The sequence below is a fragment of the Lissotriton vulgaris genome, chromosome 3_1 (assembly GCF_964263255.1).
Source record: "Lissotriton vulgaris chromosome 3_1, aLisVul1.2, whole genome shotgun sequence".
Lineage (NCBI taxonomy): Eukaryota > Metazoa > Chordata > Amphibia > Caudata > Salamandridae > Lissotriton > Lissotriton vulgaris.
This window is the reverse complement of record NC_141689.1, coordinates 1,834,788,857-1,834,816,077: the sequence shown is the minus strand read 5'-3', so window position 1 is coordinate 1,834,816,077 and position 27,221 is coordinate 1,834,788,857. Positions and strand designations below refer to the sequence as shown.

Sequence of the window (27,221 nt, the reverse complement as noted above, 5' to 3'; positions counted from 1 at the left end):
TATGGCCTGTCTTAGGAGGAAATTGCCAAGAAATATGAGGATCGCCCGAGGTTTATTCCCCTCTTTTGCTAGAACTCAGTGTTTAAACGGAATGCGATGGGCCCTTCGGACTTCAGCAGCCCAATTCCATTCACTTAGGTCAGGGAAGGGTGATTTAAAGAGGCCGATTATATACATTCTCGTGTCCTGCCCCTCAACTCCTTCAAGGACACCCAGCACCCTGAGGTTATTTCGCCTCTGCCTGTTCTCGGATTCCTCGAGTTTCCACTGGATGTCCCTGATTTGCGAACTATAGGCCTCTGCCTGGGCTGATGCATTGGCAGCTTTTGACCCTGTTGCCACGATTCTCTCCTCGAGATTTGTCACCCTCTCTCCAATATTTAAACATGCCTTGGAAAGCTTTCTAACAGTTCCTTGTATCTTCCTCATTGTTGCCTGTGTTTTCGGACTGTCTTGTCGTGTTTCCTCCCTGTGCGAGAGGATGGCCTGGTGAATCATCTCAAGCGTTGATGGAATGGCACCAGTTTGGGACTGAGGATTATCTACTAAGTGGCCTGATAGTGGAGCGGAAAATGAGTAGTCCCATTTCAAATCCTTCCTCCCTTGGTTTTGGCCTATAGATTGATTCATTTTTCTAGCCGTAATGGAAAGGTCAGGCTCATCCTCTTTGAGGTCGGAATCTAAATTACTGGTACCTGATGATGAGCTCTGATCGCCTTCCGACCATTCTCCCCCATCAGAGAGTTAGAAAAAGCAGTCACTAGGTTCTTTATCCATGTCAGGTCTATCTTTATCAGCGTCTGCTGAATCTATTACAGTGGTTACATCACTTTCCTCATTCTCCAGGCCAGGTCGCAGCAGCTTTTTATCATGTACAGCTCCTTCTAGCGCCTGAACCACGGTGACCTGGGTTTTGTCCTTACTCACTGCAGTGTCATGATCGGCTGTTAGGGAAACCGCTGTTATATTTCTAGTGCTTTCCCGGCCATTACCCATCATCAAAGCATTTTCTCCTTCTTCCCCAAGGATAGAGCAAGGAATAGAGAGGGCAGCCTCTGACCCTCTCCAAATGCGTTGTCCACAGCTAGACCACCAACACACACAGCAGTTGGAGCCGGGGATCCAGAAGAGTCTGATGCGCTCACCTCCTTGTCATCCTGTCACCTTGCTCCCTTCTCCACACTCGTGGGACTCCCAGTCAGGGTCTGTATCCACGCCTCCTTGCCAAGAGCGAGCACCTCCGCTATTGAGGCTCCGGGCAGTCGACTCTTCGCCGAAGTCCCGCCTTTCCCGCTCCTCTGAGGACCTGCCCAGAGCCTACCTCCATCCGCTCTGCAACATCTGGCCCCGTAACGGCGGGAGCCTCCGTCCTGAGCTTGCGAGCCGCGCCCTTGGAGCCCACAGAGTTTTCTGCATTCTTCGGCACCATTATCTCGCCGCCACGTACACCCTCAGACACCAGTAGGTGAGTCAGCAGTCTCTGAGCGGCACGCTCGATCAGCCGGGGTCCATCTTTAGCCAAAGCGCCACAAGGCTATTATTGCGACAACGCAAGCCTACCATGAGGAGGGGGGGGGCAGAACCTCACGGGTAGTTCATCAAGGTTAAACGCGAGGTTTCAAGTCTGTTTCTAGCCAGTACTCGCCAGTGTTGCTATCAGCCACCTACGCGGCCGCCATCTTGCCTCCGATGTTTTTGGAAAAAACCTATTGTTTGTATTTTATTATGTAGCATTATTAGTTGTTGTAACCCTTCTGTGTTCTGTACCTCCAGTTTCTTTTTTTTACTGATTATTGTATCAATCTTACTAAGCCTCGCCCGCTGAGATCTGTACCTGGCTGCTAGCTCCGCGATTGACTCCTACGCATCACAACGCCAGAGGAGGTAGGCGCCCCGCGGTAGTGGAGACAGAGGAGGTGAGAGGCATGGCGGACTAGTTTCTTTTTTTTACTAATTATTGTATCAATCTTACTAGCGCCCCGCCCGCTGAGATCTGTACCTGGCAGCTAGCTCCGGGATTGACTCCTACGCATCACAACGCCAGAGGAGGTAGGCGCCCCGCGGTAGTGGAGACAGAGGAGGTGAGAGGCATGGCGGACTAGCCAAGCTTGGGCGAGCGAGGGCGTCCCAACCCATTGGGCTCTACGCCTGGCTGCGAGCTGCGAGCTGAGTCCCGCGCCTCGCAGCGACGCCAGAGGAGACGGACAGTGCAGGTGGCGGGCGGAATCGACCCTGCACTTCATCTTTTTTTTGTTATACGGCAGATCGGGGCACTAGCGGAGAACAGCTCTGGCCAGCCCTCCCCAAGCCTGAGGATTGTCACTTTCTGCCCGGAGTTTCTTTTTGCACGCAGAGCTACTCCCCCGCTCCCGCCCGCTCCACAGCAGAGGAGTCCTGGCGGACTGGAGGGCAGAGAGGGGCTTGGGTCGCTGGTTGTTGCACCGGGAGCCCTACAGACCTCGCGGAGGTCACGGGGGGCTGTGGACACCCCACTCGCCACTCAGGGGTGACACAATCTCTCGCAGCGGACCCGCGAGAGCTAAGCACCGTTTAGTCACGGAGAAGAGAAAAGGTATTTGTTTATTTACATCTGCCGACATACATTATCAAAACCCCATTGTTCAAAATGGCGGGGGTCTAAGATCTAAAAACTAAGGCAATAAATCACCTCCTGTGGCCACGAGGCTCAAGATAAGACTCCCTCACAGCATGAAAGTGAAACTGCCCTCCCTGCTCACAAAGCAACCACAATAAACAGAGGACTAATGTTTCTTCCGCCTCTATGTGGTGGCCATTTTGTCCAGTCTCTCTCTCTCGGGACGCCATCTTGGACTAGTCATTGTTGCTGGGCTATTAACTACTTCACTATATGAACTGACACTAAGAACTCACCACTTTAGACTAAGCCCAACTACTGCACTTTGATATACACCTATCTGTGTCATGTAACCGACTGTTTGCATGTGTATTCTGCTGTTTATTTTTATATTTTTATATTTTATTTATAGATTTATATTTTAACAGAACTATTCCTCCAATTGTACTCTGCACTACTCTGCACAATTCTGCAACCTGCACCCATTTCTCACTTTTATCTCCTGTAATTCACCGACTGCTACCTCATATAGTGTAGGTTTATATTTTATCAGCACTATTCCTCCAAGTGTACTCTGCACTACTCTGCACAATGCTGCAACCTGCACCCATTTCTCACTTTTCTCTCATGTAATTTACCGACTGCTAACTCATAAGTGCCTGCCTATTTTTGCAGTACTTTACCTCTACTTGTATCTTGTACATTGTTACTTACAAATATTTTGTGTAATTAAACACTCGTGTGATTAAGTGTCTGCCTTTAGTGCAACATTATACCTCTATTTGTATTTTGTACATTTTCTTTTTTGTAAACTTGCACACATCTCACTTTTCTACACTGTCAATGTACCGAGCGCTACCTCAAATTGTTCTGGCGAATCACTAGTATCAATACTGCTCATGCAGCTTTTTGGTGACACCGGTATTCGGTTGCAGTATATCATCAATATTATTTCTTTATTTGGGCACTATACATCTATGTAAGCCGCACCTATTTCAGGTCTATTTCATGTCTACTCTGGATATGCACCGTTCTGACACCATTTATATTTTTATATTTTTGTATATGAATGAATGAATGAATGAACTCCGATTTATAGAGCGCACGTAGCTGCCCTGAGGCGTCCAAGCGCTAAGCATACCAACTGAGGTTTGGGTTAGGAAGAGGCAGATTCAGCTCCACCGTTATGTAGTGAATAGGAGCGTTTTCAGCTGTTTGCGGAAGGAGAGAATATCAGGATTAGATCTAAGATGCTGGGGTAGAGCGTTCCACCTCTTAGCTACATTGTAAGAGAAGGAGTGGCCTCCTGACCTTGATTTCTTTATTGGCGGCACAATGGCTAGATTTGCAGAGGTGGAGCGCAACTGTCTTGTGGGGAGATAGGGTGTAATGAGAGGGAGATTGATTGCCGGGCCTAAAGACCAGAAGGTCTGGTGGGCAATGCAGAGTGATTTAAAGTTTACTCTTTCCTTTATAGGGAGCCAGTGTAGTGTCCTCAGTCCGGGTTTTGCTGATGATCTGCGGGGGATTTGTAAGAGTGTTCTGGCTGCGCAGTTCTGTATTAATTGCAGTTTGCGCAGGGTGAAGTCAGGGGCTCCAAGATACAAAGCATTTCCATAGTCCAGCCGCGATTGAATCAGGCCCAGAACCACGGTTTTTCTTGCTTCAAAGGGGAGAAGAGGCAAGATCTTCCTGATAACTCTCAGGATGCCGAAGCAAGTGGCAGAAAGTTTTGTTGCCTGTTGATCGAACGACAGGGACCTGTCAAGCCAGACACCCAAGCTCTTGATGGCGTCTTTGGGAACAGGGGCAGGACCTAAGCTGGGAGGCCAAAGCGTGTCTATGGTAGATGGTATGGTATGACCCAGGAGCATGAGCTCAGTCTTGTCTCCATTAAGTTTGAGACAAGACTTGGTCATCCAGCTCTTGACCATCTCCATGCAGCCAGCGAGATCTACATTAGCTGAGGGTCCGCCTGCCTGTGCCAGGGAGACCACCAGCTGGGTATCGTCCGCGTAGGTAACGATCTTAATACCAAATGGGCGGACGATCTCAGCCAGTGGCCTCATGTAGACGTTAAATAACGTTGGGCTTAACAATGATCCCTGCGGGACTCCACACCTCAGAGGCTTGCTGGAGGAGGTGACATTACCTTCATACACCTGGAAAGATCTGTCATTCAGGTAGGACCTGAACCACTCCAGAGCTTTGTCAGATATTCCGATGTCCAGGAGGTGCTGCAGGAGGATGCTGTGGTTCACGGTATCAAACGCCGCGCTCAGATCGAGGAGGATGATTGCCACCGATCCTCCCCGATCTAAGATTCTCCTGGACTCCTCTGTGACTGCCAGCAGTGCCGTCTCGGTCCCATGCTTGGGGCGAAAGCCGGTCTGGGAGGGATCGAGCAGATGGTGTTGCTCGAGAAAGGTTGTTAATATGCTGTTTATGTGTTTCTTCAAGATTTTGGCTGCCCAAGGCAACAAGGAGATCGGGCAGAAGTTGTTGAGGTTCTTGGTGTCAAGGTTAGGTTTTTTGACCAGAGCCCTTACCATGGCCTGCTTCCACATTACTGGTACTGTGCTGGTAGAGATCGAGGTATTAAGTACTCTAAGCAGTGTGGGAAGAATGGTTTGAATGGCAGAGACTAGGACATGTGGGGGTGCTGGGTCTCTGGGGGAACCCGACTTCACTTGGTGCATCAGGGAGGTGAGGAGATCCACCTGTAACTGGGGGAATTCCACGAGCACCGGAGGGTGGTTGGATGTATGTTCTAGAGGGGGACATGGCGCTGCTTTAGTCAGAGCGGTCTGTTCTGTGGATGGAAAGGAAGAGTAAATAAGATTGATTTTCTGGGAAAAGAAGTTGGCCAGATCTTCGCAACGTAGCTGAGGATTCTCAGTTATAGGAGGGGGTGTGGGGAGGGTGGTGAGGCTTTTTACTATTTTGTAGATCTCTTTCGAGCTGGAGCTGGCCTCTGCGATCTGGTTTGAATAGTATAAAGATTGCGCACTTTTTATGTCTTTTTTGTATGACCTGATGGCGTCTCTATAGATAGTTTTGTCTGCTTCCGCATATTCCAGTCGCCATTTGCGTTCCAGTCTCTTGCAAAAGCGCTTTTTCTCCCGTAGTCCAGTGGTGTACCAGGGAGCTGAGATTCTGGATCTTTTGGAAACTGTTTTCTTCAGGGGGAACGTGGTGTTGAGAGAGTTCTGTATCCATTCATTGAAGGATTCATTGGCCAGTGAGGGGGCTGACCGATTAGGGGAATCCTCCTTTGCAGTTCCAGGGTCCACTGGGCCAGCGGTATTTTAGACCAGTTTCGGGTTTCTTGGACAATAGGTATAGGGGATGTAGATTTTTCAGTTGTCCAAAGCAACGGGACTAGAGCATGGTCTGTCCAAGGAAGCGTTATAGGGGGACAGGCCTTTAAGTGTGGGCAGTTGCTGAAAACAGGATCCAGCAAGTGGCCTTTCGCATGCGTAGGAGATGAGACCAGCTGGAGCAGCTGCAGAGCAGATAGGTCCCCGCTTAGTTTGTTGGCAAGGGAGTTGTTGGGGTCATCAAAATGTATATTGAGATCACCCAATAACGTGAAGTTGGAGGGCGATAGGGCCAAATCGGCAACTAACGGGGGAAGAGATTCGTAGAACTGTTTGGGGGTGCCTGGTGGGCGGTATATAAGTGCTCCGGAGAAACTTATATTGGGGGAAAATTCCAGGGTGAACGACATGCTTTCGCATTCCGGAAAAGGGTTGGGGGTGCAGAGACAGGTAAAACAGTTTCTGAAGATGATGGCTAAACCACCCCCTCTTTCACCTTCCCGGTCCTGTCTATATCTCGTTACATTGTGTAAGCTGTACCGTCTGCTACCTCATATATCTTTAGTCATTTGTGTACACTGTGTAAGCTACACCCATTCGCACTGTTTATTTTTGGTTTGCACAGATTGCTACCTCTTTATCTTGATTATTTTGATTATCTTGGTACTCACTAGTGGCATTCGTGTACCACGTAATTTACTGTCTGCATTGTGCTTTGCACAGATTGCTACCTCTATATGTTGGCTATTTTTGTTACTCACTAATGTCACTTGTGTACCATGTAACCTACTGTCTGCTTTGTTCTTTGCACATGTGTAGCACTATCATCCACCCTCCCACACCCACCTTTACCGCCACACCCACCTATACCGCCATCCCAGCATGGAGCCCATCGACAAGCACACATATAAAATCAACTACCCATCCGCACTCACCAAAAAAGCCGCTAAACGCTTTAAACACAACTTTCTGAGGTCCCACCCTGAAACCCCCTTTGTCGACACCTACTTCTCACCGGTCAATGGATCCCTGAACATCGATATCATCTTCCACACCTCTCGCAGAGCTCAATGGAGAAAAACGTTCCTCACCTTACTCACTGTCTCCACCACCATGAAATCCGCTCATGGCTTAACTCTCTCCATCACACCATCCCAACTCTTCCTAGGCAGAACCACCATTACTATCTACAATAACGGGATTGTCCTAATTCAATCCACAGACAGGAACCTGGAACTACTAGACAACCTGTTCCCCACTTTCAAAGAGAACCTCTCCAACCATCGGACCTCCACTCACATCCCCTCCAGTAATAACACCCCAGACTTCACAGCCCCCACCGACAACTCTTCTTACCTAGCCCAGCACCAGAACGACATGCACCTCACCTCCTCCCCCACCACACCAGTCACTCACCCACCTGCTGTAACCACCCCACACTCCGCAATCACAGACACAAATAACTTCCCACCATACATCAGCCGCCCCCACACTCCCATCCCTGGGACCCCCACTCATAACACCTCCACCCCTCCTCTCCCCCCTGACATCATAGACCCCGCCCACAACCCCTCTAACCTAGTTCAGCACCAGATCGACACACATAGTGACAAATCCCACACTCTGTCCCCCCCTCTCTCAGCCCCCACTTCCACACGCTAACTAACCATGCAGAGCACACCACATCTACTATCTTAACTCCCCTCCCCACGACAGGACCATCTCCAACCCCAGCTCCCCCCCCACTCTCAGCCCTCACTACCCTTCAGGCTCCCCCTTCACCACCATCATACACTCCACTTCCACCCCTCTCTCTCCGCCTGCCACGAATCCCCGCCTCTACACCTCCAACCTCCTCCGTACTTCATCCACTCCCATCGCCCCCTTACCCTCTCTCCTCCCTAACTCCAACCCGTACGACGACAAAACGGAGCCCTGCATGAGCACCAACCACCCCCCCCCACCCGCACGATAAGCCCCAGGTCAGCCACCCAACCATGACTTCCACCCCCAGCACTAACACTTACCCCACGCTAGACAAGATTATGTCCTTCCTCCTACAACTCAAAGAAGAAATTCACACCATCAAAGAAGACATGCACACCATCAAAGAGCTGCTCACCACACCCCCTAGACTCACCTCACTCATCACCACACCCCCTCTCAACTTTCTCTCCTCCTGTCCCGACGACGCTCCTAAGCCACGTCCCTCACACCGGACCGCGATCCATGCCCACAATCGCAACAAGCACACCCGCCGTACTCACTGGACCGCGATCCCTGCCCACAATTGCAACAACCGCCCCCTTCGTACAAGCAACCCTCTCTCGAACCTCGACACTCTCTCCCTTCTCCGCTCCTACGACCCAGCTCCCCTAAACCCCACAACCGCCTCGCACCTCCCCATCCCCACAATACACTCAAATCCCCGTAGATCCTCCACTCTTAACAACAGAATATCCGTCCCGAATAACCTTAGAAAAGTCCCCCTCTCTCTAGTACCCTCTTCCTCCCCCGACACACCCCGTCTCAAATGCACTCTCCTAAACTGCAGATCGGCTTCAAAACACTCCTCCGCCATCGCTGATCTCATCCTAACACTGGACCTTGACCTAATCATCCTGACTGAAACCTGGCTAACCGAATCCTCTACACCTATAATGGACATTCTGGTCCCCCCTAACTACCACATCATTAGGCTTGACAGGTCTGGCAAGATAGGTGGCGGAATCGCATGCATATACAGGAACAGCCTTTCTGTTCTGAAAGTCTCCGTGTCGTCCCTACTGTCTCCAACCTCCTACGAATACATCTGCCTCGATATCATCAGTGATGGCAAACCGATATGCTCTCTTCATGGCATTTACCACCCTCCCAGAGACCACCTCATCTTCGCCCAACAAATGATGGACTTGATTTCAACCAACGCAGGACCTGGGTGACTTCAACCTCCATTGGAACGATCTCAATGATGCGGTGGTAAATAGTCTTAAAAGCTTCCTCAGCACCCTGGACCTCACACAATTATGCAACAGCCCGACCCACGAGAAAGGCTCTATCCTCGACCTTATCATCGCCAAAAGGGACGCTACTCAACTTGAGTCTATTCAACCCTGTGACTGGTCAGACCATCATATTGTCACATTCCACATCAATGAAAAAGTCAAACTCGATTCGGTTCAACCCTCCAGACCTAAAGTCTGGAAAAGAGACCTGAAAAAACTCAACCCACTCTCCATACCCCCGAACAGTCGCGACCTCCTACTCCCGCCTACGGGCGCTACAGATGTCCAATCCCTGACTGACCTCTATCTTAACGCCGTGACCTCAATAATTAATGAGGCTTCTCCCATGCAGCTAAAAAGAGTATCCGCTAAACCCTCCAACCCATGGTACGACGGGAGTCTCAATGAAGATAGACGAGCCATGAGATTGGCAGAGCGCACCTGGAGGGCAGCTCCCTCTGCACTGCACCTGAAAACCCTGAAGAAAAAGAGAAACGCCTACTTCAGGAAAATAAAGCGCTCAAAAGCAAACTTCTTCAGCCTCCAGCTCGACCAAGCAAAAAATCGCCCTAGAAAACTGTTTGAGTTAATCAGAACACAAGCCAAGGAACGACCCCAACCTCTCAGTACTTTGCACGTAGCACCCTCCTGTGAAGACTTCGCCACTTTCTTTACCCAAAAAACTGACAACATAAAGAATGATCTCCGCGCTGACGCAAGACTCCACAACTCACTCAACTGCATAACACCCACCGAACCTAAAAACAATGCAACATGGTCAACCTTTGAAACCTACTCCAAAAGAAATAGGCAAACTGCTCAGCACCTTGAAACCTTCCAATCACCTCACGGATCCCCTCCCTGCTAACGCTGTCAAAGATTTCACCCCACTGCTCCTCCCTCTCTGGACTAAAATTATCAACAGCTCGCTCCAAGAAGGAACCATCCCTGACTCCCTCAAAGTTGGACAAGTCACACCTTTCCTAAAGAAACCTACTGCCGACCCATCGTACCTAAACAACTACCGTCCCACTACCAATATTCCCACTCTCGCCAAACTATTGGAAAAATGCGCTCAACTACAACTGACTAAACACATCGATCAGTTTGATCTCCTCAACCCTCATCAATCAGGCTTCCGAGCAGGACACAGCACTGAAACTGCTATGACTCACATAATTGACGACGCCCTTCAAATCCTAGATCAAGGTGATACCTGCCTCCTCATCCTGCTTGATCTCTCTTCAGTATTCGACACTGTCAAACATGAGAAGTTACTCGATCTTTTGAGCACAAGAATGGGTCTTTCTGGGACTGTTCTCAAGTGGTTCACCTCCTTTTTACACAACAGGTCGCAGAAATTCAAGAGTAACAACCTGATGTCCTCTCCAATACCTGTTTTGTTAGGCGTCCCCCAAGGATCTTCCCTATCACCAACTTTGTTCAACCTAGTTATGGAACCTCTCACCACCTTGCTTCAAGCATCCAATGTACTTTTTCACATGTACGCAGATGACACCCAACTATATATCAAATTACAATCCCCCAATGACATCTTACTACTGAACTCAACGATCAGAAGCACCCAATCCTGGCTTGCTGATAATCATCTCAAACTCAATGCTCTGAAAACAGAATTCCTGCTGATCACACCTCCCGCGAAGATCCCCACCACGCAAACCTGGCTTAAACAGCTAACTGCACTCAATGTCCAACCCATCATAGTGGAATCTCTAGGCATAACCCTCGACTCCAACCTCAACATGCAGCATCATATCAGCAAGGCTACTAAGGGAGCGAACTTCCAAATCAATACCCTGAGGAAACTTAAACCCTTCCTACCAGCCAAAGACTTCCAAACTGCAGTACAAGCACTAGTAATCCCGCGAATTGAATACGGCAGCACCGCCCTCTGCGGTCTCCTGTTAACCAGCACTGCACCCCTAAGAGCCTCTCTAAACGCTGCAGCCAGACTCATCACTGGATCAAAAAAACACTCGCACATCGCCCCTGACTTGAAAACACTGGACTGGCTGCCTTTTGAAGCCAGAATACATTTGAAAATCGCCTCCATGACACACAAGGCTCTACATCTGAGCTCTCCCGGATACCTCACTCAGAAGCTGTCAATCTCTGGCGGCTCTAGAAACACTAGAGGCACAAACAATCTTCTGCTAAAACCTCGAAGATTCCGGAAGGTAAAAACTTATAAACGCTCTTTCTCAGGAATGGCACCCAGAATCTGGAACTCACTCCCCCCTGAAACCAGGCTCATCTCCTCCTTCACACTTTTTAGGAAAGAAGTCAAAGCTATTTTTATGGCCAAATACACTTGACCTATTAGCGTGGATTTGGAAAGACTCTACACCGACCTGTATTACTCTGTTTGAACTCTATGACTATGTATTTCACCTGTATTATTGACGCTACTGACTATCTATGCACACATTTAACTGTTATATTTGTATTATTGATGTGCTGTACTACTTTGCTCCCTCATGTACCAACCCTTCCCACTTATTATGTGTAACCCCACTCTCTTGCTGGCATTCCCGGCTTTGTAAAGCGCTCTGATATCTGCAAAGATCTTGTTCGCGCTATATAAAACTTTCAACAAAAAAAAAAGTGTTAAGACAAGCATTTGCAATGCAATAGGTCTCGCATTTACTAGAGTTTGAGCTATTGGTGTTGTAAATGACAAGGCCTTTATTTTATGTGTTCGTTTTTAAAACATAAATAAAAGGCATTGTCATTTACAATGCCAATAGCTTAAACTCTTGCAAACGCCAGACCTATTGCATTGCAAATGCTTGTTTATTTAATTAGCAGTCAAGTCATTAGGGCAACTGTGGAATATACTTTCCTGTGCATGCTAATCACATTTACTGCTATATTTAATGTTTCAAGTTTGTCTGTGATTTTTCTAATGTTTTAAACTAGGAATAATGAAGGTGGAGCCGGGTGGCGGCTGGTATGGGGCTGGGGGGTGGCTGGAATGGGCCTGGGGGGGTGGCTGGAATGGGGCTTGGGGGTGGTGGCTGGTGGCCGGCTGGCGGCTGGTATGGGACTGGTGGGTGGTGGCTGGTATGGGGCTGAGGGGTGGTGGCTGGTGGCAGCTGGTATGGGGCTGGGGGTGGCGGCTGGTATGGCTGGGGGGTGGTGGATGGTATGGGGCTGGGGGTGGTGGCTGGTATGGGGCTGAGGGGTGATGGCGGCTGGTATGGGGCTGAGGGGTTGTGGCATCTGGTATGGGGCTGGGGGATGGCGGCTTGGATGGGGCTGGGGAGGTGGTGGGTGGTGGCCGGATGGTGGCTGGTATGTGGCTGGGGGGTGGTGGCTGGTTTGGGGTGGGAGGTGGTGGCTGGTATGGGGCTGGGGGTGGTGGTGGCTGTTGACCGGGTAGCGGCTGGTATGGGGCTTGGGGGTGATGGTGGCACAGACCATCCCTGCACAAACGCTCCCTGCACAAACCCCCTGCACAGACCCCCTGCAGAGACCTCCTTGCAGAGACCCTCCCTGCACAGACCTCCTGCACAGACCCTCCCAGCACAGACCCTCCCTGCACAGATGCTCCCTGCACAGACCCCCTGCAGAGACCTCCCTGCGCAGACCTCCTGCACAGACCTCCTGCACAGACACTCCCTGCACAGAAGCTCCCTGCACAGACCCCCCTTTGCACAGACTCCCCCCTTGCACAGACCCCCCCTGCCCTCACCTAGCTCCTGCGTGCGATGCTCCTGTCCAGGGTGTGATGAAGGCTCCTCTCGGCTGCTCTGTCCCTCGGGTGTGAGGCGGGACCGTCCAGCCTTTTAAAGCCTTCCCTTGTGCAGGCCAGAGGGAGCAATGGGGGGGGTGTGAGGTGGGTGTGGTGGGGTGGGGGCTGGGGGGAGGAGGGTCCGCGTCTGAGTAAACATGCTCGGATTCAGCAGCCTTTCATGTCATACCCTCGGCTTATGTCTGGATGAAGCGCCTCAGGCCTCCAGGGTGTCAGCGCCTCAAGCCCGGCCTCTGTGCACTGCGACATGTCTGTGCGGCTCTGACGTACATGTTCAGAAGCTCCCTGCACAGAAGCTCCCTGCACAGACCCCCCCTTTGCACAGACCCCCCCTTTGCACAGACCCTCCCTGCCCTCACAGCGCCTCGAAGTGCACTCACCTAGCTCCTGCTTGCGATGCTCCTGTCCAGGGTGTGGCGAAGGCTCCTCTCTGCTGCTCTGTCCCTCGGGTGTGAGGCGGGACCGTCCCGGCCTTTTAAAGCCGTCCCTTGGCTGGCCCGAGGGAACCACAGAGGGGGGGTGAGGTGGGTGTGGTGGGGTGGGGGCTGGGGGGAGGAGGGGCCGGGGCTGAGTAAACAAGCTCGGATTCAGAGGCCTTTCAGTCATCCCCTCGGCTTATGTCTGGATGAAGCGCCTCAGGCCTCCAGGGTGTCAGCGCCTTGAGCCCGGCCTCTGTGCGCTGGGCAGCGCGGGCTAGCAGCACCCTGGCTTTAGTTTAGCCATTTTCAGCGCTGCCACACGTGAAAGAACGCGATGTGCACGTTGTAGGCACGCCGTGAGCGCGCACATCGGCGTGTCCTGCGGCTCGTGCCCAGTGCGGCGCCTGCGTCTTCACCGCTGTCTTTGAGGAGTGTTGCGTGGCCCTGGGAGGGGGCCGCCAAAGCAACAAAAAACAAGAGGCAGGCCTGGGTGCAGAGCATGGACTCCTGCCAGGCCTCCGAAGACCCGCACTTCGCCTCGCTGCACCCGCGGGAGCTGGCGGGCCTGGGCACGATCCCAACGAGAAGATCGCGACCTGCCTGGAAGACTGCAGGTAAGCCCCGACTTTGAAAACTTTCTGCTGCGCAACCCTTACGCGCCAGTGTATGGGGACAGACATCCTTCCTTCAGAAAATAAAAACAAGCAGGAAAGGGCGGGCTAGCAAGCATGCACCCTCAGCAGGGCATCTACCCTTTGCTGTGCAGGCATCACTTTGCTTATGATATCGGATGAACGCACTGGCCCTGAATGAGTGAGATTGCTTTTAAGATTCTCTGCTCCCAGTAAGAACGAAACTGAAAGCTAAGTCTAAGCGTGCATTGTAAGCTAATGCTCAATGGAGCGCGTGTTCACACGCGCGGCCCACTCTGATCCAATTTTTGAAGATGCGCGTGGCCAGCTCCTGTCTCCTGGGAAGCTGAGCCGGTGACTATAGGTCTCGCAGTGAGACAGCGCTTTACGCGCTGTAATTGCAGGCGAGACCTAAAAAAGCTCTTCTTCTTCTCTAATGTTAATGGCTAAAAAAAAAAAGAGCCTGCCAGCTTCTTAACCTGACTAAGAATGTGGTTGCTGCTTGATTAGGGCTCCTACCCCAGCCAACCTGCAACCCCATTTCTAATACACTCCACATGGCCAATACACTCTCATAGAAATCGTACAAAATGCATGCCACTAACAACATTTAGGAGAAAATAGGAAAAAAAGTGAGAAAACTATTTTAAATAGCATAAAATAAATGTTCTTTTTTAGTGTTTAAATATTAATATATTTTTTTAACTTTCTTCTGTGATCACACTTAATTTTTGCTGCCTGGTCTAGCTTTTTTTAACTTTGCACATTGGGGTACTTCTCTCCAGGCCACAGAGTATATGCTCTAACTCTTAAAACCTGATGGAATTGGCTAATTCTTCAATTGACATATTTCATTTTCCAGCAAATGCCTTGTAGTAAAATACACCAATGCTATGGAAAGTTAAATGTCATCTGTGGGCTGCAGAACCTATTATACATTTACTGGACTGAAAAGGAAAACTTGGCTTCAGGCTGATATGTGCAGTTTGAATGGTACAGATGTTTAATCTGCAAGAAAATCTGTCACAATTTTTGACAAGAGTGAATACTACTTTTAATAATTAAGTCACTCCTAAGTAGGCCTTGTAGTCCGGAAAGTAAGGTGACTAGTATTTAAAAGTAGTACATGCAAAAATGTAGTGATTGCATATCCAAACAATGTCTAGCCTCTAAAACTATTTTAACTGTAAATGGCTGCGCCTGATCCTATGAGAAAAATTCAGGTGTAATTCAAATACTATTTTTCTACCTGTGGTTTAAGGTAAGCTACAGACATGATTCAACCACTGCTTGTAATATGTATTTAACATCCAATTTAATGGTGAAGTTGCATTTTTGGTATCTTTTAAAAAGGTAGATTTTGCCTGCCTGAAGCTCAAGTAGGCTAATTAGCATTAGTCTGCCAGAAGTTGCCCCGTCAGTGCTGTCCCCCTAATGCTGTATGAAAACTCCTCCCATGGCAGAGACAGTGATTTAGGATTTTTTTCGCAAGGAGAACTGGGAGTGAGTTATGGGCCTCATCTGAGCTCAGGAAAGGCAGTTTGGAAGGGTTGAGGAAGTTAATTAACTTGAAAGGGGCCATGGTAAGACTTATCCAACCATAATTTAGAATAAGGGGAGATCTGTGGAAGAGAATCCCTTTGATGCCATCTTACATACAGCCAGGTTGCCACAAGCCCTGCGGTAGGGGAGGCTGATCACATAATCAGTTTGGTGTGTAGGAGGATGAGTGGAGAGCTCAATTCCCTAGACACACCTCTGGCTTGAACACCAGCCACAACCAAGAGACTAAGGGGTCCGCTATGTTGCATTTAACCCAGAAAAGTCAGCTGTTCCTCAACCTGCTGTGTTGTAAGAAGATAGTCATGTGTCAAATTTGTGAGCTTTCCTTTTTTTGTGTCCTCATAGTTCTATTACTATACATTGTGTAAATGAATAAACCAATTATTAAAAGCAGAAAGCTCCATCAAAACCCCTGTATTATAGTTTGCAGTAATACAAACAGTGTGTACTGCAAAAGTGGGAAGTTTGTGCCACAGGGATTCTTTGCTCATTGGTTATTGAATGTCCAGATGTCACCCCTACCCACTGCCGAATGAATCCTACAAAAGTGGCATCTCACCCACAGCTCATCAGAACACTGTCTGGACTTGTGGGAGAACAGAAGAGGACTGGACCTGCTCTCTGTGTTAAGGCCTGAGGGGCAGGACTGGCACCCACATGTACCCAGAACTAAGAAGTGGACTCCAAGGTCAGTTGGTTGACCTCCTGTGTGACTCCAGGGACAAGACAGGCTGTAAGAGGCCTTTCTGATGAAATGACTAGCTGACCAACAGCAACTGCATCTGGACTGGAACCTCCTCTACAAGATTGAGTCCTAACCCCTAACTTCTGACCCTGAGGTGTTAGAAGAGACCAGAAGAAACTGCTGCAGAAAGTCTGAAAAGTTGGGGCTTTGAACATTTTTGGACTTCCAAGACCTCCAGAGCATCAGCTGGATCTTGTAGGAAAGGTGTTCAATTTTACGATATCTTTATAGGATTCAGCTTCTTTCCAGGATTGCCCCGATGGAGGATTTAGAACTTCCAAAAAGACTCTGAAGGTTGAAACCTGGACTGGGCAAAAGCATAAAATGTGTCTGGCCGATGAGAGGACTTCAGCAGGTGTGATGTTGGAATTTTCCCTCTCTAAGTTTTTTCCACCAACCAATGGCTTTATTGGGACCTAGTCCAACTGTTATCTGAGTTTGAGGGGACTTTATTGACCACAACTTGCAACCTTGCCCTGCAAGATGAATTTCAACTTCTAGTTCATAGACTAAGCCCCTGATTTAGATCTTGGCAGATCATAGACTAAGGACCTAATTTATATCTTGGTGGATGGGTTACTCTGTCACAATGGTGACAGATATCCTGTCCCCCGAATATAATCCCATAGGACATAATGGGATTTATGTTTAGGTGGACAGAATATCTGTCACCGTTGTGACACAGTAACTTCTCCATCACAATGTAAATCAGGCTCTCAGACAGAAGGTAAAATTGGGAACAATATTTGGCCTGGGTGACCTACTTGGGCCATCTGACCTCTGCCTCATTGTGTTCAGCCTGTAATTGCGCCTATGTATCGGTCAAATGCAAACAGTGACTTCTTATTGGTGCTTCCATTTTTCGTGGTGCTTATTGCCTTAATTTCTTTTTTAAATGTATGAAACTGGCTATGTGATTTGTATTCTACTGTGTTTCTATACTTTTTAATTTTGTTTGTGCTGCTAAATCGTTTACACAGGTTTACGTAGGCTAAACATGTCCCCTTAGTGCCATAGCTACCAGGCTTAAACCATGTTTATTTATTGAACTTGTGTGTTGGACCTGTTAAGATTATTGATTTATACTTGGGAAGGACACACATCCTCCCCAACTATTAGAAATGTTTCTTATAAAATGTAAATAAGTCTTTTTACAGATACAGGTAATATGGATCCAATTTTCCTAAGTTAAACACATGCAGCACACCTGCTAGTCCAAGGGGTAGAGGGTCAACACTCAGGTCACTGTCCCATCCATCAACAGGTAAAATTCAGTACTACATCAACCACTCGCACACAACCTGTCAACATAAGAAAGCAAGTCACAAGCCAACCACTTATTTCACTGTGTTGATGAATATCTTTGTTGTTTTCCCCTTTATTTTGAGGAACAATTATTTGAGCAGGAGAGAGTTGAGAGACAGAATTTACTAATGTGTATGGTATTAAGTTGGTTGGTTAGGTGTAGCTTAAGTATATAACTACAGTGTGTTCTTATTAAGTGTACTGTTTTGTTAGACATCAGATATGTGTGTGATATCTGCCCATTTGTGAATAGGAGGGGGAGGACAGAGTGGCATGAGTGGTGATACAAGAAATAGTAGGGAGAGACAGTTGTTACATGTCCCTGGTTAGTGTTTCTTGGAACAGGCTGGGAATGGGCTGTATTTATGTGTTTGGGGTGTTAATGTGTGTCATGCCTTTGTGATCTGAGGCGATTATAATGTTTTTCTATTCCCTTCTATTCTGAGTTCTCCACCCCAGTGGCGTAGATATCCACCTAACAGAGTAGCTTCATATAAGGGGGAGAATGCTCGTACACCTTAGTGGCAAATACAATCCGAGAGGAGATCTCTGCATAGATGGAAATCTATATATACAGATGTCCATTTCCCTTTGTGAACCAGGCCCATAGTCTGGAACATTGACCTTTTAAAAACATATAATGTATGGGAGGGCGTATAACCATTTAATCCTATAGATTGATGTATGTACATAATAAATACCAGTACTCTCCAGACTCTAAAAATACAGGTTTTTGTATTGTAAATCTGGTATCACTTTAGCAGGCTATAGGAAAACATTATAATTATTTAAAACTGAAATGATCCAAACTACACGGCAATCTAGCATAGTGCGCTGATCTTTAACAAGGATAATGAACGGGACGCAGCCGCAACCTATTAGTTTGATTGATACTTCAGCCAAGCTTTTTGGCAGGTTCTTGATGTATCACCTGGAGAACTGGGTCACAGACAAGGATCTCATAATCCTTTTTCTGAGCAGGTTTCAAAAAAGTTTACCTTTTACTGGAACACTCACCTTAAAATACCTATGTAGAACTGGTTAGCTGTATCTGTGTCAGAATGTATAGACTGTACATTATCTTTGGTTATGGGTCGGCTATTTGGCTACGTTTATTTTGTTGTTTATTAAAAACATTCTCTCAACTACGATGCATATTAACCCATACTTTATTCACTGATAGGTTTAGTCTTTCTTTTATCTCATTTGCCAGCGCTCTTGATTCCCTTAAGTGACATCACGTTCGTATTTAATCACGGACCAATGAGTGAGAGAATGGACATACTTTATTATCGGGCAGAGGGAATGCGGTGCAGATCTGTGGAGGGATGTGTTGCCCTCTTAATATCACACTGCTGAAAAATAAAGCAAATCCAACACCTGCTAGAAGACCAATGCATATTCTGGGAGCCAATCAAAATCGTTTTTTTTCCAGTTATCTTTTGAGCCTTCTGTTCTGATGTGAGGTTGCTAATGCTTGTATTTCCGAGCCCTGCAGCCACCCCATTGCTATTCTGTCCTGTGTATTAAACATCTATTCGTTTAAAATGTGGCTTAGTGCCACGTATTACCGTAGCCAGGATCTGAACTTGTCTGCATTGGCATAGAATTTTGGATGAAAGGGCGTTATTTCACCACTAAAGCAGCATTCAATGATTGTGAAACAGTGAGCATTTTTACAAAAGTTGCAAAACATATTAAGCAGCAAACCCCATAATCGGGCGTGATCAGTGACCCCGAACAGCAGTCATTTCTCAAAACTGAACTTCACAGTCAAGTGGCTCATCCAGAGACATACTTAGGAAAAATCAGACAACATCAAGCATTAAAATAATTTATCACATAATAAAGTTGCAAATAGAAAAGTGACTTACTCTGAAAATTGATTAAAGTGTAGCAACTCTTCAATGAAGTTTAATATGCACTAATCGGACTTAGGAATAACAATCATTGTCTTTAATTAGAGGTGTTTCAATACAGTGCAATAGAAAAAGAAAATGAAATTTCTCTCTAAAAGAAAATATTGATGTATATTTAGGAATAAGAAAAAAATAAATGCTCTGAAAATGTGTTAGTTCCAACAACAATACAATATTAATGTTAAAACTAATTGAATGGAATGGTTTAACCAGAATGTAAATGTGGCTTAAAATTAGATATAGGGCCTGATTTAGATCTAGGCGGATTGGTTACTCCATCACAATGGTGACGGATATCCCGGCCTCCGAAATATAAATCCCATAGGATGTAATTATATTTCGGCAGGTATGATATCTGTCATCGTTGTGACAGAGTAACCTGTCCGCCGAGATCTATATCAGGCCCATACTTTTTATTGCAAATTCATAAAATTAAGAGCTGACATTTCAGCTTGCGAGGTTCACATGCACAGCGCGATCCTATGAAACGGTATCCATTCGAAACAGACTCAACAGTGTCATGGCCAGCTCAGAAATCCTGCTAAACTTTATAAAAATGCTGGTTCTGTGTCTGATACAACTCTTGGTAAAAGAAGAGGGAGACCTATATACCTGTGTGAACATTGGATATTTTCAATAGTACTCAAATTGTGCTACAATCATTTGGGAGAAACAAGACATGCTGCTGTTTCCTTAACCTACCATTGAATCACCATCATAGGCTGAACCATTGGATGGATTAAGTAGGAAATGTTTACTCCGACTCCCTAGACTTATACACTTTACTCTTCTTCAACTTTACTATTCCATTCTTATCCTTCCATCCCTAGGATCACAGAGACTATTTAAGTCCTGTGCGGGATACTTGTTTCTGTAGCCTTTCCCTTATCTGAAGGTCTTCTTCAGGGTGCTCCAGCGGGACTCCTAAAGGGGAGCGCTCCAAACAGGCCCAGGTCACACAGACCGATGGAGAGGGATAGTTAAAGGAGCAGCAGTTCAGCAGCTAAAGAAGTGATAAGTGATGGGAATCGAAGGTACTTCATTGGACTTGAGCAATTGCGACAATTAATTTAAGGCATTTTTGTTCTCCACATTTCCCCTTTACTAAAAGGCAGAATCTTATATTTTTAGGAAAAGTCACTGCTGAGAATGCTGGTGTAGACGGTGTGTAGTTAGAGGATAATATCCACCAGATGAATATGTAATGTGCTTAACCAAAGGAAATGAGCTACACAAGAAAATGTATTTATTCATATTCTAATTAAAATGTCATATTCCTGACACAAACTCTAAGATTGAGGTATACCATGAGGTAATTTGAACTGTGGCATTGCACTGAGAATGATTATGGATTTTGATCATCTCTGTGGAGTACAATATGAGCCTGATTGTTTACGCACTGTGGAGTGTCGGCACATAAAAAAATAGGATTGTCCTATATTTTTATGTGCAGAGAACCTGCAGTTGTAAAGGTACTACACGTAAAATACCTTGGTGATTAGCAAACAATCCCAAACATACACCAAAGTGTAAGTTTACCTTTGTGAATCAGGCCCTATATGTTCCCTTTTACTACTTTGATACAACTTAAAAGAATGCCCATTTGTAAAGCTACCCTGTCACCTAGGAGCATTGTGCACAGCAAATGCACTTTGCGTCAATACTGATGAAAGTCTATGTTGCCACACTTCCTTTACCTAGCTCCTTGGAACATCCTGGCACCATTTTCATACCCCTCAGTTACCCCACCCCCGCTTTTCACATCTAGTTGTTCCCTTTATTACAAAGCAACACTTGTATTGCCTTCTTAAAAATATGTTGTTGGAGTATCAGGAGGTTACTTTTCCAAATAAAACCGAGCCTATGCCAAGATGTAATCGTGGAAAAGGAATGACAAATCAATTTCAAAATAACATATGTATATGCTTATTCTTTTTTAGTGTATGAAAATATGTTTTCCAAGAGAGAATTCTGGAAAGAAATGGATAAAAGTGAGTTGTCTGGATTTTTCAGGGACTGTGGCCATTTTCCAACTCGACAGCATATTGATAATGCAACCGCCCTGTTCAATCAAAGTAAGCCTCCATATTATCTACATGATAAAAACATAAAATATTGATGACAAACTGGTAATTGAGCAAAGACCACCGTAAGTGTGAATTAAATGATGTAGTAGGATCCTTTGGCATAAACAGCTTTGATTTCATAATTTATGGAAATACAAAACGAGCAAAACACATGCAGTGTCACGTACAATTATTAGAATGCAGTGTTATCACACATCACTGTCAAAAATACAGAGGCGCCTATACATAGAGACATTTTGGACTTTAGGAAGGAGTACTCCAGTTGTAGGAGGGACATAGGGGAATTATTTGACAATGGGGAATATTTACTAGTAAATGTGTGAGGTCAAGGGAATTGAAGGAGGGGTTTAGGGATGGGTATAAAAATACTAGCCCACTCGCACGAAAGAGTAAGACAGTTGCTATTTGCAAATATTTCAATTACATCTACTACAAAAGTATCACAGACAAAACAGCCTAGAATCTACTCCAGTCAAGGTTGGAGTCAGTCAAGCACCATACATGGCCAAACACTGGTTTTGCAACACACTCTCGTAGAAAACAATGGGGGGGGGGGGGGGGGGAATAACACTAACTTTTCAAGAGTTAAAATAGGAAAATCTTTTTAAATGTGTAAACTTTTTTTATTAAATTATTTTATGTATTTAAAACATATAAATAAAAAGTACTAATATTAGCTTCAAGTTGTGTGAAACAGAATTCTAACAAGGTTTCAAACACGTGCAACAAACCTGCCACTGCAAGGGAGGGGGGGTCAACAGGCCTGGCTCAGCTACGCCCATTAACATGTGAAACGCATTCCAACATCAACCAGTCACACTCAGCCTGCCCGCCTATGAAAGCAAGGCATACGAAAACGTTGTGGAACAATTATTTAAGAAGTGTGCAGAGGAGGAGAGAGAGGATTTAACGTGTGTTACTAATAAATTTATTTGGCTGTCACTTTGGTTATGTTAATTGGAATTTGATAGTATTTGTTAGACAAACAAATATGCGTGTGATCCCTAACTATCTGTGAATGCTGAGGGAAGGACAGAGTGGCAATGAGGTCTTCGAGTAGGTCCGGGTACAAGGGGAGCACAGTACACACTGCTCTAGGTGGAATCAATGGAGATCTGATATAATTATGATTCTAAAAAGAGCATTTGTCACCTGTATCTGGGAAATGCTATCATGTCGATTTTTCTTGAGATCCCCACGGCGCTTGCCATCACCACCAATTCATTGACATAGTTTGTTCTTGTAAAAGTTTAAAGTCTGTCCCCTACTCAGTGAAGTTCCTATTCATCTTGAGTGGGGCTGCCTGTCTATTGTCTGTTGGCCTCTGTAGGTGTTGTGTGGCTGACCTCCTGTTGATTAGGCAGTCCAATGAGATGAGGGAAGAGCCCAGGGTGTGGGGTGTATTTACGTGTTTAGATTGTTCATTTGTGCCAAAGTGTTTATGATTTGTGTCATGTGTATGGTATTTCCCTATTACTTTCCATTCAGAGCTCACCACACCTACAGAGGAGCTCTTCACTGCCAATGTCCCCAGAAGTGTATAGACGAAATTTGACTGTAAATGTACTGCACAATCAAATTTAAAGGAGGCGCCACAAACCTCTAAGGGGAAGGGGATTTGTAAATCCTATAGCTAGGTAGAGCTTTCTGCCCAGAATCAGTAAATACCATTTGGGTGGAAATCTCCACCTAGGTATAGATGAAAATCTCCACATGTACATTTCCCTTTGTGAAGAGGCCCTTATGTTTTAATATAATTTTCTTGGTAAGACACATCATTATCAACTTCTGTTAATTGCCTAGCATTTATTGATGAGCAGTTGCAAACAGTGTCTAATTAGATTATTTTAACCAAGGGGTTTCATAAAACAAGTTGTGAAGCTAAAACCCATGGTGGTGATTTCCACATTTTTCAGTAAGTTTGATGAATGGAGAGTCATTTGGACCGGATATGGGACCTGAACAGAAATTCTAAAATAGCGTTTAGCAATAGTATTGTGGCAAAAATATTATGATTGCAAAATAATTGTGGGACATAATAAAGATGGTAGGTATATTGGTTTTGTTTGTAAAACATATTGATTTTGGTAAAAAATATAATACATTAGAATATTTTGGTATTCATCATAGTTTACTATAAAATTTAAATATGATTGTTTTTAGGGGTTGTTATTTTGTGTGCTTTTGTGGATGGTGTTTTGCATATTTTAATAATTACTTTTGTATTTATTTATAAAGCATTATTTAATTACTGCTAATTTTGTACTGTTTGTGTTCATTTAATTTATAAATTTTGCTATTCACTATTATTGCAATTTAGTAATATTTAAATTATTAGGATTGTGGGGTTTATCAGGGGATTTGGTAGTTAGCGTTTTTTTTCAATTTAATGTTATGAATGTATCGTAATTCTTATAAATGTATTATTTTGAAATTGAAGAGTATATTTTGATTAAAAAAATAATAATTCCACATTTAAATACTGTGGTCAAAGTTGTTTGTTTAAATGTGTGCAAATAGTTAGGTAAAATAGGTTGTAGGTTTTGTTGGGGCACAGAGTGGTTAGTGTTTTTTTTTTAAATATTCATATTTTTTTAAATTTCCAATACGTGAAAGCAATATGATTGTGTTTACAAGGGTTTGTTTTACATGGGAAAAAGTCTTTACTACGTGATTTCTACATAGAAGTGCTTTTTCCATGCATTTATTACCACACAACTTTTTACCATGTGTAGGCCTTTATCACACATGACGTTACCACACATTTAAGGTAAGTATGAAGGTTTGGGTGTCTCCCCAAACCAGCGACGGCTCGTGGAGGGAGTTACGGTGGGGCAGGAGGGTGGGGAGGGGGAGGGGCAGGGTGGAGGTTGCTAAAAACCGGCATATGGATAATTGCAGGTAAGTAAACAATTTAATTAATAAAACGAATTTCGTAGCTCGCACTGCATTGCATTTTGCGATGCAAGGCGCACTACGAAATTCGTTTTATTAATTAAATTGTTTACTTACTGCAATTATCCATATGCCGGTTTTTAGCAACCTCCGCCCTGCCCCTCCCCCTCCCCACCCTCCTGCCCCACCGTAACTCCCTCCACGAGCCGTCGCTGCCCCAAACAAGATTATATATATATATACACATACACATACATACATATATATAGACATACATATATGAATGAATGAATGAATGAATGACTGAATGAATGATCTTCTAAAGCACAAGAATAACCAGAGATGTCTTGGTTCTGTGAGGATCAGAAGAGAGCAAACAAGGACCATGTTCCAGGGGATCATTGGTTAAATCACCAGGTTTGAAGGTTCTTTCTGAATGCCAGGAGTGTGGGTGCTAATTTAAGTTCAGGAGGCAAGCGGTTCCAAAGTAGAACTGTGGCTCTGAAAAAGCTTCTACCTCCCCAAATAACATGTTTTGTAGGAAGCGACCCTCAGCAAGTTAGCTGAGCTAGACCAAAGATTTCTGCTGGAGATGTAATGCTCACGTTTTTTGTTGAAATAGACCGGTGCTTTTCCATAGATTGACTTGTACGCTAGACAAAGAGCCATAAAAGAAATGCGATGGCTGTCCGGATGCCAATGTAATTGTCGCATAGAAGCCTAGGCTGATTGATGTTTGGGGACTTTAAGAAGAAACCAAGCAACAGCATTTTGGATGGTCTGGAGTTTTTTAACTCCATCGGTGCGGCGTATTTTCCCGCTGTGCGCTGAAAATTTGAAAAACCTGCGGTTCATGACGAGCTCAGCGTACGAGACGTGTACTTCTGACGAGCTGAGCTCGTCACCAGCGTTGAAGGGGTTAAGTTAGTCTTTGGAGGGTCTGGTATAGAGATTATTACAATAGTCTACACGCTAGAGAACAAAGGCTATGACCACAACTTTCAGTGAGTCAGTCGGCAGAAACTTTTCAATTTTCTTGACAATTCTGAGACAGTAGAAAGAGGAGGATGTAATTAGATTCATTTGACCTTTACATTTCAATTCACTGTCCAGCATAAACCCCAAGTTTTTTACTTTGGAAGTTGGGGTAGGTGCCACACTCAAATCTGCTGCCACCATTGTGGGGACCAAATTGCTGGATTGTTGCCTAATTTAATTATCTCCGTTTTCAAGTAGTTAAGCTTTAAGCAATTGCTGCTCATCCAGCTATTCACTGCACTCATGCATTTATTGAACTTATCGCCAACCCCATTTTCATCTTTAGCCACTTATACAAAATTTGAATATCAACAGCAAACGATGCAAAGGAAATTCCAATGGACATGATCAGAGTGGCAAGCAGAATGAAGTAAAGAATAAATAGATTTGGGGATAGGAAAGATCCCTGGGGTACCCCACAAGGCATACAGAAGGTTCCTGAGTTACAAATCACACATGACACTACTTGTTGGCATCCTGATAGAAAGGATTTGAGCAGCACCAATGCAGAATCGTTAATCCCTAGATTCTGCAGATGGTCAACTGGTAATTCACGATTGACCGTATTGAAAGCAGCTGAAAGATAAAGCAACATCAATACTGCATTACCTCCCTTATCAAGGGATGATCTAATTTCCTCAGTGGCTGTAAGCAGTGCAGATTTGGTGCTGTGATTTTCTCTAAAACCGAACTGCGTATCCTCTAAGAGATGATTAACCTCCAAATAGGAGTAGAGTTTGTTGTTCAGAATTTTCTCTGCTAACTTCGCCGGAAAGGGAAGTTGTGCTATTGGATGGTAATTATTGGGATCAAGGGAATCAAGAGTGCATTTCTTTAAGAGAGGATGCACTGACGCAGCTTTCCAGATCGATACCAAAGGGGATGATGGACGGAGGGTTGGAGCAAATCAAACACTCACCCCCAGTCAACTGATCTGGGTTTAATCCAACATCATTCTTTAGCTCACTCCACCATCCCAGTTCAGACATGGTCATATGCAAATTACCCTCACCCTGTGCCTCATGGGAACAATGCAGCCTGAACTACCAAGCCATGTCTTCCCTGGACCGGAAACAAGCATCCTGGGACCGGTTTCTGGCTAATCAGCCGTCATCAGCCAGGCTAGCTTGAATCCAGTGGCAAAGTGAGCAAGCGACCCACGTCTGGCCTTACCCTGCTAACTTAGGGCGGACAAAGTCATACCAAAGGGGATGATGGGCAGAGCGTTGGAGAAAATCAAACACTCACCCCAAGTCAACTCATCTGGGTTAAATCCATCATCATTCTTTAGCTCACTCCACCACCCTAGTTCAAAATGGGGTGAATGTATGACATTGTTCTGCATTCTGTCCATCAACTGTTGTTTTTGCAGCTTTCCAGATGATAGGGAGAATGCCAGTTTTAAACATAATGGAATAGATAGCTGCAAGGTGTCGCGCTATGACTTCACAAACCAAGTGGACCACCCTGGGGGGATATAGGTCGTTGGGGAAACTTGCCTTGAAGAGCATTAAAGTGCCTAAAGCTCACTGGCTTAAGACTTGAGTTTGAGGATATAATTGAAGAGCCAACCTGTGATCCCAGTGGTACCTTGACTTTTTGAGTGGCTGGCTTCTTTCACCCTTTTGCTGCACCAAGTTGCATATGCTAATTCTTATGTCCGAGAAGGATATGCTCTATTTAGCTTTCATTTAGGGATGCTGCTACCTATAGTGGCAACTGGGCCTAGAGGTCTTAGGGGCTCTCAGAACCGCAATTGTGGCTGTATTTTACTACCCAATCACCCGGCAGAGGAGCCAATTTCCCCTCACTGCACCAGGGCTCATAGCACAATTACTACACCATTGATTTCAATCTACCAACTTAAATCCCTACTCTGGTCAGGCTCTGGGCATAGCCAATGTTTAGTTAATGTGTTCATT

At 45.6% G+C, this 27,221-nt stretch overlaps 1 protein-coding gene across 1 annotated transcript in view; it reads left to right on the top strand.

The window, feature by feature from the left end:
• The window catches only part of IQCM (IQ motif containing M), a 1,006,762-nt gene that overhangs the window by 540,423 nt on the left and 439,118 nt on the right, over positions 1-27,221 (top strand). The window contains exon 12 of the mRNA XM_086963810.1: positions 21,220-21,354. Coding sequence (XP_086819936.1) covers positions 21,220-21,354 — 135 coding nt within the window. The remainder of the gene's footprint in view (positions 1-21,219; positions 21,355-27,221) is intronic.